The following is a 17,179-nucleotide window of genomic DNA, read 5'->3' as shown; positions in this document are numbered from 1 at the left end:
ATAATAAGAATCGTGTGAGTCTCTGAAGGTCTGTGGGACCTCAGTGGAGCAGGCCTGTATATTTTTGGTGACTCATGGAATGAATTTGTGTGCAAGAGGTTGTCAATAATAATAAGCGTGAAAGTGTCAGTTACTGAGTGGCACATGTGTGTTATGTAGGGCCTGAAAAGTTTTCCAAGTGAAAGAGGTTTTCTTCCTTCTCTAAGAAGTAAAGTACAGTTGTGTAAGTAAGCATACTATATATGTAGATGTTCATATGATCACTGCTGCAGTAGCCTCGGCTATATAGGTTATATCACACTGAGGATATAATAGCCAGCCAGCTTCTAAGGCTTCAGGCCACTTTCCACAGGCCCAAACTGTCAGGCAGCTCGGGCAGAGCTGACTAAAAGAAAAGTTTGGGCATTAAGCCCATCAGAGCTTTACTCCCAACAGATAGAGGGAGGCTGAGCCCTGGAAGGTCAATGCTAAGAAGAGCAAAAAATAAACTACACTGTGGCATAAAAACAACACACCAAAAATAAGTGGGATGGAGAGAGAGAGCAGCTTCTGTTATGATAAGTTGACTTAGAAAACTGTACTATGTTCATCATACTCATCATTGCTGCAGTAGCCTTAGTTACATGGGCAAATTACCCTAGCTTACTACATTTGAAAGGTGGAAAGAAAAAAGTCCTGGAGTCCTTGAAGAATGGCCCTTGCAAAGCCTGATCTAGACCTATAGAAGAAATCAAGTTTATAGTGCTTTGTAAAAGTATGTACAGAGGACCAAGTTTCTGCTTCTAGAACACTTCTAGAATCCAACTCTTTTCAAAAAGCTATAGATGAAGCCAAGGCCCTGGTAGAGTGGGCCTTGACCCTGCCTGGAATAGTTTTACTGTGGTGAGAATAACAAAATGTTAGACAACCACTTGGAAATAGTCCGTTTTGACGCAGGTGTTTTCTTCTTCTCACCTTCACAAGAAATGAACAATTGATCCAAAGATCTGAAACATTTAGCTCTGTCAAGATATTATCTGAGTTGTCTGTGGACATCCAAGGTATGGAATATCCTTTGTCCACCCTGTTTGGATTCAGGAAAGAAAATTGGAAGATGGATAGTTTGGGTTAATGTAAAATTGGATACCACTTTAGGTATAAAAGAAGGACTTGTTCTCAAAGAAACTCTGTCCCTGAGGGAAACCAGGTAGGGTTGACACACTATAAGAGCTTGCAACTCAGATGCTCTACTTGCAGAGGTCACAGCAATCAGTAAATTTGTTTTCCATGTTAAGAACCTCAAGTCAGCCAGGTTATCTGGTTCAAATGGAGCAAGTGTTATCTTCTCTGACACAAAATCAAGATCCCAAGGAGGGACCACTGATTTTCTTGGAGGCCTTTATGCAAAACCCCTTTCAAAAGCATTTTGACATGAGACGGCATTGAAAGAGGAGGATCCATGGGCAAACATGCTGAAATGGCTGATAAATAAACCTTGACACAGGAGTAAGAAAAGCCATAGAACAGCAACTCATATAAATAGTGTAAAACCAGAGAGCAACTAGCCCTGAATGGGTGCTGGTTATGTTGTTGGCACCAACTAGAAAACCTTTTTCATTTGCTAATATATGATTTTCTAGTGTAGCAGATTTTCTTGCCTCCATTAGTACCTGCTGCATGTCCTCATTAAAGAGGTGCCTAAAATGAATTAAGACCTTATCATTCAGGCAATCAATTAAAGTTGATTGGTGTCTGAGTGTATCAAACCCCCCTATTCTTGCGTAAGTTGATCCAGCCTTTGAGGAAGCTTACGGTAATTTCCCTTGGTCATTTCCAAACGAATGGAGATGCCCTATTGCCTGGGCTATAAGGGAGGCACTGGAATGATCTTGGGGTATTCCTTCTAAATCTTCAGAAGTACCCTGAATATTAGCTGAAAGACTGGAAAAGCATACAGGAATATGCCTGTTCAAAGAAAAGAAAAGTATCTGTCTTCCTGGCCTTCCTGCATGGACTCCTGGAGCAGAAGCTTGCCAGCTGATTGTTCACAGAGGAGGTCAAGAGGTCTAAGTGTGTTGGTGCTGGGATCAAACAGATTTCAGATACCACTATATCTTTCTCCTGCGGAGTCTTGCCACTATCATTAGAATTACAGAACATGTGAGACCTCCAATCCTGAGGTATGCCCTCAGAAGGATCAACATCTGAGTGGAAAACCCTAGAAATAGATCAAAACATAGACCTATTTTTCCTGTGGAAGAAAAGCTATTTGAATTGTGGCATCCAGTTGACATCCCAGAAACACAATCCTGTGAGGAGTCAAAAGACTTTTGAATGTTCTCTTGGAATCCATACTTGTGTAAGAAAACACTCTGTGAAAGACAGAAGGGGGAGGGGAGTGACAGAGAAATTCCTGACACAGTGAATAAGAGTCTGCAAAGATATGCAAGTCATCTAACTACGGAAAAATGTGGATACCCTATAGCCTGCAATCAGCTATAACTGAAGCCAGACCCTTTGTGAACACTCTTGGTGCAGCAGATAATCCAAAGGCTAAGGGAGAGAACTGATAATCTGAACCAGACACACAAAACCTTAAGAAATGACTGAAAGCTGGATGAATAGGATGTGATGATAAATATATTTTAAATCTTGAGTTACCAGGAAACTTGAATGAGGAAGAAAGTTGTGAAGTGACATACTTTAGCATTTGGGCACTACCACAAATAGGTTTAGGAAAGGAAGAAAGATCCAGAACTGGTCTCCAAACATTTTCTTTCTTTCTTTGGCACTGAAAACATCCTTGAATAAAATTAATTTCTCACCTGGGAAGGGGAACTGGTTCTCTCATTCCCTGTGACAACATGTGATGAAGGACAAGTTAAAATAAAAGAATCTTGTCTGTAGGATGAGAAATTACCTCCTGGAAGGGAGGAATTTTCTCCCATTGCCATCTGTAGCCTTGTTGAATTATCTTCAGAACCCATTTGTCTGAAACTGTTACCAAAGAGAAAAGTCAAAATTCAGACTTTCTGGAAGACAAGATGGGGTACTGGTGTGAAAGGGGTGAACAACGTCTCCTAAACAGTGACTCTGACTTACTGGGCTGCCCTTGGTTTCAGGAATTTCCAAAATTCTTCTTGGAAACCCCTTGCCATATTTTGTTAAACATCTGTTTACCTACATTTTGTTGAGATTGTTTATTTTGTTTCTTCCCAAAACTGAATGAGGAGTTAAAGAATCCCTTGCAAAATTTGGAAAATGAGGGCTGAAAAATCTTAGAGAGTCCCTGTATCAGCTTGTCCCTTTCATCACAATTTTTGATCACTTATACAGCAGAGGGCCAAAAACTAAATTTCTATCCAATGTGGAATTTAAAATCTTATTTTTAACATCATCTGGGAGATTCTGAGAAAACAGTCATGCAAAACTCCTCAAAACAGTACCAGTGGCTATAGCCCTTGAGGAAGTATCAACAGAGACATACACACTGTATACAATGTGAAGTGAATTGGACAACAGAAGAATTCAACTTATTTAAAGCAGATTTTCTTCGCAAGAAGAAAATGCAGACAGAACTTTCCTTGTACTTTCACAATTAGTTAAGGCAAACCTTAACACGTGAGCCTGACAATTAAAAATTCTGAAAATCAAAGCTGCAGAAGCATACACGTTTTTCCCATATTTATCAATAATCTTCTCATCCTTACAAAAAATAGTAGGATTGGAATTAACTAACTGTTTAGCAGCAGAAGGACTGAATAAAGCTATGGCTGCTGGATCAGGTTCAGGAACAGTGTACAAAAGAGGCGATCTCTGCTTAACATACAAGGCCATGTCAAACCCAGAGCTGTTGGACATGCTACACTTAAAGAAATCCCAATCCCTCAGAGCTACACGCTCCAGGGATCTAAACCTTGTCATCACAATAAACAAAACATGCTGGAGGGATAGGTTCCTGACCCAGAGATTCCCTAGACTCTGGAATAGATTGCCCATACATGTCAAGCAGAGTGCCTCTTTGGACCTCTTCAAGAGGAACCTTGATGATTGGATGGGAGAAAGGAAATTCACCCCAGGGATCACGTCAGTCGCCCTGCTAGACAGGGGTCCAGGAAAGTAAATAATGTGGGAAGAAATAGCCGGGGAATTGTTATGGCTAGGCTTGTATAGGCCCTAGGGCTGATAGCCTAGTACCAACCTATGAACCTATGAACCTATGAAAACTTAAAATATCAAGGAACTTTATACATCCTATCTGCCTTTTTAGGTGTAGCTGGCTGACTGTCAGGACAATTGAAGGCAGTGACACACATCCTCCAAGCCAGACAAAACTGGAGAAACAGGTGAAAGTTCTGGAAATTCCTTCTTTAACAACTTACAGTAGTTTCTAAGGGGCTGAGAAACCTCAGTGTTCTGCCAAAGAAAACACCAGCACATTCTAGAAATAACCTCAGAGAAACAAAACCCCCCACAGTGAGAATCAGAAACTAAGTTAGTCTTTGAGTCTGAATAAGAAATTGGAGAAGAAAACCTTGTATATGTATCGTCATCTTCCTGTCCATATTCAGAATCTTGTATCTCTTCAGTAAACAAAATATCTCTTTCTTTTACCAGAAACTACCTTACAAGAAGAATCAATAGCCTGGATTAAAACCTGTTCCAGGCTCAGTAAAGTACTCCTGTCTAAGGAAATTTGAGGAGCAGCTGATAAATGCTTAGTTTTCTGCTTCTTTTTGACAGGAAAAATTGGGCCAAGAGTATTATTAGTGGCAGCAACAGCAGCTTCCCTAGGGGTGAGCACAGCATTCTAACAAAACAGGGAAGCCTTCCCTGTTTGTTCTCCCTGGACCAACAAGAGCAGCTCTCACTTTCCCACCGAGGGAACCCCAACAGCCACAGAAGACGTGGCTTGTATTTAGTCCATAGAGGCTATCGGTGGTATACCAGAGGGATTCAGTGTAAAAGATGAATGGTCTGCAGTACAACAAATGGCCACAGCAGAGTCACCCACCTGCAGCTGAGGCAAACTGCTAGCTTGCTGAGGTAGCAAAGGCTGTTTGTTTAAAGTTTTCTTTTTGTGGCTGGGAGAAGGACTGACAGTGCGTTTCATGGTGAAGCTAAAAATGCTACCTCTTTCATAGGGATAACAAGCAGCAAATGCTGGTAAAAAATAAAAAGTCTTTAAAAGTCACATGTTTGGCAAGACAAACAAAATGAAATGCACTTTAAGACACTTTGCCAGCCCTATAAAGTAACATAAACATAATTTCTCCACAGAAAAAATGGTTTTCAGTTAAATTTAAACAACTTTTAAAATGACAGGAAAAAAGAACGCTTATGTTTAAAAGTACAGTACACTAAGGTCTTGTGACAGACCATTAAAACTCAGAACCATAGCTTTAAAATAACCTTCCTAAGGAAGAAAGTATAAACAGGCAAAAATTATTAAATGGAAAGTTTTTTCCCCAAAAGGGAACTCATTCGCCCATCAAAGGAACAGCACAAGCCAACCATCTATCCTCAATAGCCTCCGAGGAGTGTACTCCTTCGGAGCCAGTAAAGCACTGAAGGGCTCTGCTTGAGCTGCCTGATTATTTGGGAATGTGGAGCTTTGGAAGCATGCTTGCTGTTATATCCCTGGAAGGATAAACCAATACAGACAAGGCTACTGCAGCAGTAATCGATATGATGAAAACATCTGCAGTAGCTTTAGCAGAAGCAGTTATCAACATGATGAACATCTGTTTAATCCATGGTCACCCTTACGTGACCAGATTATTCATATTCTTTTGTAGCAGACAGATGTTTCTTACTCCTTAAATAAGGTGAAACGGTCATCAATATCTGTCTGAATGTCATTTTGTTCCACAGATTTCAAAAGTGCCTGCACTAAAATATTTTAAAGTGGCTTGCAGTTCATGACACAGAAAAAAAGCTGTTTCTGTCTTAACCAGCTGATTCGAAGGATGTGAAGTTCTGTCATGAAAAACTCTTTTTAACAGCACTGATTCTAGCTAGAATAAGTTTTGTGCTGTATGCTTCACTGTGAATGGTGCAAAACCTTTCATGCCTAAAGTGGTAACTGTTGTTTCATTAATTCAGTCCATTCAACTGACAGCCTAATTCCCAATGTTAAAGGAGAAAGAAAAATGGAAATAATCTATGGACGAGAACAAGCTACTGAGATACTATTTATAAAGGACAAATTATATCAGAGGGCATTATACATTGTTTTTCAGTTTCAACAACGGGAGATCAGGCTTGTAATACTGTTTTCTTAATTGTAGCCAACTTGTTATAGTACCTTGTATTCTTTTTTTTTAATCAGGGCTAGGTCTGAAAAACAAACAAAGAGATAAACAACTTATCTAAACAGCTGGCTTAATGTACTGTCTTTTGTTACAACAAATAAAATCTTGGCCCAGTCAGAGCATACTCCTTTGATAGTATTAACACTACTGCTTCTATTAAAAAAGTGTCAGGTAAATAGCACATTGCAAGGTCTGCAAAGGCTCACAATTACAACACACTACAAGCTAAATGCCAGGCCTAGACACAGGATTAGATATGGGGCATTGATGTACAGAAAGGATGCATGGGTTTCAGCAGTGCTGGTTTGTTCTAAACAGGGTTAGATAAACCCTTTTAGTAGAATCCCAGTTAACTGCATACTGTGGATTTACCAAAAGTCTCCCACTAAGTCATCAACTGTGAGTGATCTTAGAGGATACTATTAACATTGCAGAAATATACTGATGTGTGGAAACATCAATGTAGAATTCTGCATGTTGAAACCTACAACAACTGACAGCAAAGGAAAACAATGCTTTCCATTTCTAAACAGCCAACTAATAGAAAAAAAAAAATAAAACGTACACCCAGATATAATTTGCCTGAATGGTACTGCTATTAGTGAAAGGGTTTTTGATAAGGCAGTGTATAGAGGTGGGGTTAGGGGCAGTGTCAGGGTTAGGTTTAGCACATGAGTAGAGTGGAACTGCTTCACCCCCATTTCGCTTTACTCACATGTGCTAACTCTCACCCTACACACCTTCCCCTAACCTCAGACCTACACATTACCTTACCAAACACTCTGTCCCTAACAGTACCACTACACAAGAGAGGCACACACACACACACACACACACACACACACACACACACACACACACACACACACACACACGCGCGCGCGCGCGCGCACACACCACTCGTTCTGTTCCCTAATTTAGCACTTAGTCTAACCCTAAGTGATAGAACTCCATTTACCTACACATAAGCATAGCTTGCACACCACAAAATCATTCAGTGATCTGACATTTAACATCTCCTGACAATGAGAAATAGAACCTTCAATTAAAGTTAAAGCAATATACATTGTTGACAAAGCATACATTCAACAAGTGCATTACAACCATCTTCTAATTAATATATTAAGAGAAAAAGGTCTGTGGGTGTAATGGTTTATTCATTATAGCTGTAAAAGTTTAACTTTCCCAGTGTTGACCTTATTTTATATTCTTTACAGTATGATATTAATAACTTTGATTAGTTGGCACATATCAGTTACTGAGTATCCTCTCCCTAGTTTTCCACCGCCCAGTCCACCATAAACGAAAGTCTTTCTTGTTATTACAAATATTGGGAAAGGTGTTCTGGCCAGAAAAAAACATAGCACAGCTGTAGCAAGCTCACAGCAAAAGCACCATATGCAAAGTGTTAGAGGACACAATGGAGAAGTGCAGTTCCTGCAGTTCTGAATGCCAGTACAGAAAGGCACTTCAGTGTTTTATGCACATTAAGCCAAAAAAGTAGCTTTTTTTGTTCTTTACTTGAAGGACTGAGCCTAAGGTGGTGTATATCTGGCTTTAGGAAAAAACAGAGTTTTTTTCTGCTGTTGCAGAAGGGTGTAGATCTGGCTTTAGTGCGGGAAGAAAAGCTGAAGTCTTTTTTTTCTGAACCTCCCCTATCTGGATATGAATGACCATAAATACGTACATGATGCTGCAAGGTATCTGTTAACAGAGCCCTAATAAACTGTTTTCTATATATTTGCATTTGAAAAGAACTTATTTGTAATTATTGTCGGTTCTAACGTGTGTACTGACTGAAAAGGTTCTGGATTAACAAATGGAATAAATAAATAAATACATAACTAATAATTTAGACTACAACACAGATGTACTGATTTTAGATCACTTGTATACACTTATGGTGAGATTACTCTATAAGAGGTATTACGATATTTACTGTTATTGTTTTACGATAAGTTTCACAAAGACTTCTTGCTAAATGAATGAAGACAGTTTTAGCCAATACTGCTTTTATGTTACAGGGCTCACATTAACTAATGACACCTTTGTAACAGCGTGAGGCATATGCAGACCCATGTAGAGGAAGGTAGATTGTGCAAAAAGCTGGCTGGTATGCAACCAATACTGATGAACAGGAAGGAACTCACATTTTATGAACACAGTCACAGGAGTCACCTCCCCGAAGAACCTACATGTCCTGATGTGAGTATGGGAAATGCAGAATCACAAAATCTGGGTTATCTTTTAAGTACGCACATGAGTGACCATGTGATTTTCTTAGCCTATTCTGACACCCCTGCTGGAAAATATGTGAAACATTTATACCAAGGATACAGACACACGCTGCCACGTTTGTTCCATGACTTCCTAGATCTGCCTCTGTCTGATTTAGTGAAACAGTTCATCCCAGACTAATCTCTAGTTTCTGCTAGAAGAAAATCCTACAGAAGACTTGAATCACCACCCTTCTTCCATGGATGCATGAAAGACAGCCATTGGCCACTTGATCCCCCAGGTTTGTGAGCGACCAGACAAACTTGGATACCTGTTTGCGGGTGGACATGCTGCCCCAGTATCAACAAGCCAACCTATCTCGCAGGGAGGTTATTAATGACTTTAAACATTCTGAAAGAAAAAGGTGTACAGATCTTACAAATGAGAAATGTGTGACTGGTTCCCAAAAGATAACCACATACTAGCATACTACCTAATATACACATATATACATATATATATATATATATATATATATATATATATATATATATATATATATATATATATATATATATATATATATATATATCTATATATATAATTACATATATGTGTATGCATGTGTGTGTGTGTGTGTGTGTGTGTGTGTGTATGTATATATATATATATATATATATATATATATATATATATATATAGTTATCTGACTTAAGAATGAAAAGAAAATACTGGGCAGCAGTTGTTAAATGCAGTCAGTACTAACTGATCTTCACATGTTTCAGCATCATCAAAAATGCCCACTTTAATTGAACAACAGGTTAGAAACAAAGTCAACATTTTTCAAAATATAGTCAATTTCTAAGCTCTAAAATAAAGGAGGAAACAGCCATCAAATTTGTTTCATGAGAAGTATATGAATGCTTAAATAATAATACATTTAAATAAAATGTAAGTGCCACAGTCCCACAGAGAGTCTTAATATGAATGATAAAAATGAACAAATGTGGCAATAAATGTAACAGAAGCAATGATTCAGCCAGTTTAAAAAAATACGAGGTACTCCAATAAAAACTTTAGAAACTCACTCAACTAATTAAAACCCCAACAATACTTCTAGTCATGCAAAAGAGTTCTGAAGAGGATGCAGGCTTTCCAAAGGAGGCACTCCAGCAAACTAGTGGAAAGCCATGAGTACTTCAGAGCACAGCATTTACTAGTGCAACAGCGTGAAAGTGGCTTAAGCTAAAGAGCACTCCAGGATCTGGATTCGCTCTGTTATCTCTCTTGAGCAGTTAAACTGTGAAGTCGCAAGTATACTAGTTAAGAAGATCAAGTGATTACTGACATCTGATCACTTAGCATCCTGTCCTAGGAGGCTGTTGTTTTTGTCCACTTTTATCCATGTCACTTGACAGTTTCAGACAATTTCAGAGATTAAAGTCAAATAAAGCAAGAAACTAAAAGTTCTACACACTTTTAAATTCAAATATGACAAAACATAAAGTAATAAAAATTACAGAAAAAAACTTATTTATATGTATTATTACATTTTGAAATGACATGGTTAAATGTCACAAGACAAATACAGCTTTGAAAAATCTAGGCGCATTCAATCAGCTTATATATTTTCTTAATTATTAATACACTTCAACAATTTCTGCAACATAATGATAGTACTTTACAAGAGGACTGCTAAAAAACATTTATATGTAAAGTAACTGCCTGAGAAAGAAATAGTACTATAGATGAAACTAACTTGGTTGTTATGAATATATGAAGAAATTGCTTACCTCAATACTGAAGTATCCCCTGTCCACATAATCTCCCAGGAATAAGTAACGAGTTGTGGCCGGTGATCCGCCCACTTCAAACAACTTCATCAGGTCAAAAAACTGACCATGAATGTCTCCGCAAACTGAAATATATAAAAAAAAGAGTTGTGTTACTAGGGAACAGCTCTGATTAATGTGTAGGAGGCATCACATTTTCTCAACCATGATCACCAGTACTAGAGCCAAGAGGTAAGGTATGTCGTTTGTTCATCACTGAAAGGCATTTCATTATCCCTTATTTTGTTAGGTTACAGTTGTTACTAAGAGTAACACTGGTTTAACAAGGAGATGGTTTAAAGCTGTACAGACCTAATAAAACCCTGCTTGAAAAAATGCATAAAAATACTGCTGCATGGACCATTTTTCCTCTGTACAAAACATATTGTCAGGGCTAAGAAAGGTTCACAGTACAGCACTCACTAGGCTAAGAGTGATAAACTCGATACTCTAATGGGTATTCCAGCAGAAACTGTACCTTTTAAGGCATTCATTGTAAAACATTCCATTTCTCTCTTGGATATCAGCCAGCCAAAGGAAAGTCTGTAATGATATCTGAGGATAACACCTGAATAAAATGTATTTTTGATAAAATCCCTGTCTCATTATGCCAATATACAGAAATAAATTTAAGAACTTCATTAAACAGAGAGCACAGAGTTTCTTAATTATAAACAAAACTTTGTGGAAAAGTATTAACAAGCTGCCTACAGACAGTCAATATCCCCCAAGCATAGCTGATAAGAATGTTGCTGAATTATTCATTCATTTATTCATTCATTCATTCATTCATTTCCTGATTTCCAGCTTTGTCCAATTCAGGCATTCAGAGGGGCCAAAGCCTAGACAGAGAAACTAATCCTGGACGGATACCAGTCCATGGCAGCATGTACATATACATGCAGTTTAATTCATACAAGCATGTCATGCACAGCCATAGCTGGTTCATCGACAGCCCAGTGCAGGTCCCCGATCTGGCACCTCATGCATGAAGAAAAGAATGCAGGAACTGCATTTTCTAGTTGTGCCCCCTAATAACTTGCACCCAGAGTAGCTGCCCCCTTTGCCCCCACCCTTACTATGCTTTTGAACTCATGTACAACTATGGACAATTTGAATGCTCACCAGTTCAACCATAGCATATCTTTGGTACATGGAAGGAACTGCATCACCTATTGAAAAGCCTTGCTGGTATACTGAAGACATGTAGACTTTTCAAGAAAGGAAACCCAGCTTAGAGCCCAAATGAAGAACATAGTGTTTTAAGGCAGCTACTCTAACTGTTGGGACACAGTGCTGCCATGAATTACTAAAGAACTGTGTTAAAATGCAGTTCTTTGAACATCCCATTACCTTCTTAGAAAAATCCATTATCTCCTTGGAACCTTCCATTATCTTCTTACAAACTGCTCACAACACTCACTTAACCATGTGACACTTCTACCTGCTGCACCACTGTGCCACCTTATGCTTTGCTCAATATATTTGATATGTGAAGTTGCATGCCTTGCCTGGATCATTCCCTTTCAGGACATACTTCTGCAGATTAAGGAACCCTCCACAGTCCATTCCACTTTTGCACGTCCAAAATATAAATCCATGAAACTTACAAGAGAGAGTCAATAAATTTCAAATCACATAAGATCAAAATGGCAAAAAGAAACAAAACAATGTTTCTTTTTGCCAAGACCTGGACTGTGTGGAATTGCTACATAGCAGAGAGTGGGGTATTGGTCCTTTCCCCACTGTTGTATGATCTCAGAGTTGGACTATATTAGTTGCAGGTGGTGCAGGGGTACTGTGTGTTTTGTGTTTTTCAGTCTAATGTGATTCTAGCATTTGGGCTTAATCTTATAAGTTTCAAGAATTTGTATTTTTGAGGTTCCAAAGCAGAACCCTTCAGTCTTTGATGTGCCTAATACAATGACTTTATCTGTTTAAAACTTCCATTTAGTGTCACACTGCTGTTTTCTGCTGCAGTAAATATTTCTGTAGTGTTTGCTGCCTAAAATAGTGTAGGTATTAACTGTAGCATAGGCCAGTTCAGATTTGCTGTCTCTGGGCCTGGTTGTTTGTTTGCAGTGGCTGTTTGTTCTGAGCACATGTTCCAAGCTATCTTGGATTAGCAGAAGCCTTTCTTCGCTTTAGTGAGAGGATTGTGTTGATTGGCCACTGGCGGGTAAAGGTTGGCTGGTCTAGGTCTTGGAGTAAGCACTCATTGGTTCTTTTGAGCTTTTTTTTAAGTTGTTTCAGGTTTGTACCTTCTGGTATTTAAGCCCTGCCTTTGAGAGGATTTTTGCTTATTCACAATGAGCTGACTGGAGAAGGGGCACTGACCACAACTCTGATCTGTGATACATAACAATAAGTATCCTGTTTTTTGCTTATTTTTACTAGTTATCGCTTATTCTAACCATTTACAGTACTTTTTTATTGTCTGCTCCTACTTTTTACTGTATTTTATTACTATAAACTAATGTGCACTGTTGTAATGAAATTGTCTGCCTTACAGGGTCTGTTAAATCACTTTTGTTAGTCACACTGTTTGTAAAGCTTTTTTAGCTAGTTTCACTGTGTGAAAGGTATTAACTGGTAATTTTCTCCATTTGTTAAGCATCTGTTTCATTGTTCTGATTTCCTGCCAAGGAGTGTATCATATAACTGATGTGTTTGCAGTTAAAAGCATTCTCTAGAATCTCCTTGCTCCTTTATCTGTTTAAAACTTTAATTTAGTATCTCACTGCTGTTTTTCTGCTGTGATAAACATTTCTGTAGTGTTTTCTGTCTAAAACAGTGTAGCTAGTAGCTGTAGCATACTTGGTGGCTTTGCACTTGCCTGCCCCTACTGTAAATTTTATCTGGGACACTCCTCCTGCCAGTCCAGTATCATTAGCTCATTCTACCTAATACAGAGAGAACATCTGGAAAGGCCAACCTCCTTAGTTTCTTAGCCTTGAATTATCTTCTGTTCCTCCTTTCTCCCTTTCCACATTACTAAAACAATTATTCAGCTGCTTTTACAGTATTTGTGTTTCCTCCTCCTACTCTATTATTTCATCTTTGTTTTTCTGCTACTTGTTCTCTAAAGTGTTCAATTGCATCTTCTCTGCTGCAATTATTACTGCTTGTTTTTAGGCTGTTTACATTTTAAGTGTTATTCTACACCTCTTAGTTTTGGTTTAAGCACTTGTGCTTTAGGCCTATCCCTTTGCTCTCCTCAGATTCTGACAAATATGGATGGACAATTTCCTACGGTTTCTCCTGCCAGCCTGGTTGATATGGGCATCTTGAGACAGTGTAGCAACTGACTCACGTACACGGACAACCATCTACTACTACCACCTAGGAATACAATTTGTGAGAGATGTAATTACATAAAGAAGCTAGAGTCTATGCTCTCTCCCTCACAAGCCAGTATATCTGGCACTGATAAGGTTGTCAACACGATCACTACACCTCACACACCACTCACAACTATACAACACACATCCACATATGCGGAGGTTCTCAACAAAAATAAACCCAAACAAAGGAGACCTCACAGGCAAAAACACATGAGAACTCCACACCACATACCATGCAATAGTGCACACACCAGTGTCTCGCAGCCCTAAGGCCTAACTATAAACCCAACATATTAGTCATAGGAGACTCCATTGTGAGACCCAAAGATGTGCCTCTCACCAGGCTGGATAAGGAGAAAGTCATGGTTAGTTGTTTGTCAGGTGCCAGAATCCGCCATATAACACATACACTCAAGTCTCTCAACAACAGGCACTGCTATGACTGTCATAATCCATGTTGGCATGGACAACTTGAGACACACCTCCCTGAACTATATGTGAAGAGGGACATGATTGAGCTCGCTGAATATGTGTCCCAGGCAGGTATGTCCCTAGCCTTAAGCAGCACTGTACTATCACCCAGAATGATCCGTCAATACAAACAGAAAATGATTGACTTCTTGGCTTATTTTCTGGTGTCATTCCAGGGGAATCCAGTACCTGACAGCCTGGGAAGATATGATCGACAGACCACAATGCTTTGCTATAGGTGGCCTGCATCTGTCTCACTTGGGCTTCAGGCTTTTGGCAAAGGCCCTTGCCTCTCCCATAGTGCCTTTTTTTAGGAAAAGTCACAAAGTTGATACTACCAACATAAACATTTCAACAAAATGCAAATTAAAGGTCATGCTGCTAAATGCTAGGAGTCTAAACATGAAACTGCACTCATTGAAAGAAATCTTAATCCTGGAAGATGCCAACATTTGTGCAGTCACAGAAACCTGGTTCAAAGCTGTAGAGACCACCCCAGCCTTACCTGATTACTCATCCTATCATACATTCAGATCCCAAACTGTGGGCAGCAAAGCCAAAGGAGGTGGAGGTGGAGTTTCAATATATATTAAACACACACACACACACACACACACACACACACACACACACACACACACACACACACACACACACACACACACACATACACACACACACACACACACCCCTCCAGACTAGTCAAACAGTATGACACACAGGATACACTCCAGGTGCAGTTAACCATTGACAAGACACTCTTTAAATTATAGCTAGCTACAGGCTCCCACATTTGACTCAAGATGCCCACTCCTCCTATCTGGTACCTCTTCAGATCTATCAAGATTCAACCCTTTGCCCTGATCTTGGGTGACTTTAATTACCCAACCATAGATTGGAAAAACTACTCATGCCAGAACACAAATGCCCAGTGATTCCTCGATTTTATCAATGCAAATACCTTGGAACAGCTAATCATTACCCCCGCAAGAGGTGATAATATTTTGGACTTGGTATTAACCAACATGAGTAACCATTGCAGCACCCCTACAGTATCATCCTCCTTGGTAAAATCCAACCATAAAGCGGTCACTTTCAAAGTGACCATCTCCCCTGACCCCCTCTCTAGCTAGGGTCAAACAAAAAACTTCTCCAAAGCTGATTACAACCTCCTGAGGGATGGTATAAACAGCTTCACAACCCCCTCCCCCACTGTAAGAACTGGCACCAATGCCCAAATCTACACCAAAGTACTATACGAGAACTTATACAGATGCATGGTATCAGGAATACCTGACAGGGCAAAATCATCCTCCGCAAGGAAGAGTAAAACTGTCTGGTGGACATCTGCAATAAATAAACTGTATAACAAAAGGAAAAAAAATGCTGTCCAGGATCCAGAAGGAGCAGGTTCCCAATTGGAAGCAATCTCTCCTTAGCCTGAACAAGTAAATAAGAGCACTAGTGAAATCCTCTAAAGCTGACTTTGAGTCCAAATTGGTCACATCTACTAGAGACAATTATAAAGCCTTCTTTACATATGTTCCCAGTCTCAAAGGAAGCACCCAGATCTGTTCAGAACTGGTGGTCAAGGATACCACATACATAAATGCTGTAGATGTAGCCAATCTACTGGCTGACAGATTCAGCAGAATCTTCTCCCCTCTGTACCCCCATCAGTAAATCAGGACATCCCCAGTACCTGCCCCCCACCTCTTATCTCTAGGGAACAGGTCATCACTGCCTTCTCAAAGGCAAAAAATACAGCCTCCATGGGAACCAATAACATCCCAGACTGCATCTTACATGAACTCAGCCATGAACCTGCAGCACCATTAGGCACCCTATTCAAGCAAAGCTTGAGTACTGGCTTTGTCCCAGCCAAGTGGAGGACAGTCACTGTCATCCATTTACACAAAGGTGGAGCATCCACCGATCTGGGAAATTATAGACCCATCAACCTAACTAGCCTGATCTGCAAGGCCATGGAATGGATCATCATTTTTATTTTACTTTTATTTTACATTTGTTTACCAGGAAAGTACGACTGGACACCGGACCATTTTGAGCAGAGGTCCAGGGAGAAAAGCTCCACAGTACAATATAATACAGTACATGAGAGAAAAGAAAATATAGCATACAAATAGTATTCATACATAATTTGTTACAAGTTAACAATTCTAGTTAGACAGTCCAGTAGGCAATCATTGAGGTACACAGTAAACTCTGTGGTACATAGTAAAACATTGAGGTACATAGTAAACTTAAAACTTTAGTTATAGGTTTATAAGGTATATATAAATGGGTTTACAAGCTTTCAGGGCAAATCTGATTATAATTAGCTGAACACGTGAAACAATTCACTTGGTATGGATTAACCTGGGAAGTGGCATGAGCATAACCAGTTACTTAAGTAGTGGGTTTTAAGGAGTTTTTTAAATGATTAAAGGTGGTAGTAGAAGTTGTTTGAATTGGTAGTGTGTTCCAGGTTTTGGCAATGGTGCTGGGAAAGAGTGATTTACCAGCATTATTTTTATGCTGGATGACAGTTATGAGGTTTAAGCTGGGTGCAGTCATCAATTCCCCAAGTGATGTGGACGTCCTCCAAGAGGGTCTCACCTGAACAAATGACTGGTGCCAGAAACACAGCCTCAAGCTGAATGCCAAAAAATGCATTATCATCCATTTTAGGGAGAGTGATGTACCCACATTATCACATTAATAACAAAGTCCTAAATACACAACCAGTAGTGAGAGATTTGGGGCACCCAGGTTGACAGCAACCTGACTTTTGACCACCATGTTGCTTTAGTTGTACGAAAAGCTTTCTACATGGCCCACCTCATTTGTAATGGTTTCTCATCCAGGGACAAAGAGGTCATAACATCCCTGTATTATTCGCTTATAAGGCCAATTATTGAGTACAACGCCCCCTTCGGCATGTACCTCACAAACCACATGCAGCAGCTGGAGAAACCACAGAGGTTCCTCACCAGGAGAATCCAGGACCTCAAACATCTAC

The 17,179-nt window shown here is 39.5% G+C and overlaps 1 protein-coding gene across 1 annotated transcript in view; it reads right to left on the bottom strand.

Annotated features, from left to right (window-relative positions):
* Positions 1 to 17,179, bottom strand: part of LOC122800013 (serine/threonine-protein phosphatase 2B catalytic subunit alpha isoform-like) — a 2,229,074-nt gene that overhangs the window by 965,225 nt on the left and 1,246,670 nt on the right. Inside the window, exon 3 of the mRNA XM_044069477.1 lies at positions 10,304 to 10,428. Coding sequence (XP_043925412.1) covers positions 10,304 to 10,428 — 125 coding nt within the window. The remainder of the gene's footprint in view (positions 1 to 10,303; positions 10,429 to 17,179) is intronic.

This window comes from Protopterus annectens, chromosome 4.part0 (assembly GCF_019279795.1).
Source record: "Protopterus annectens isolate FY-2018-M chromosome 4.part0, PAN1.0, whole genome shotgun sequence".
Classification (NCBI taxonomy): Eukaryota; Metazoa; Chordata; order Ceratodontiformes; family Protopteridae; genus Protopterus; species Protopterus annectens.
Note: the sequence above shows the minus strand (reverse complement) of the source record. Positions and strands in the feature narration are given on the sequence as shown.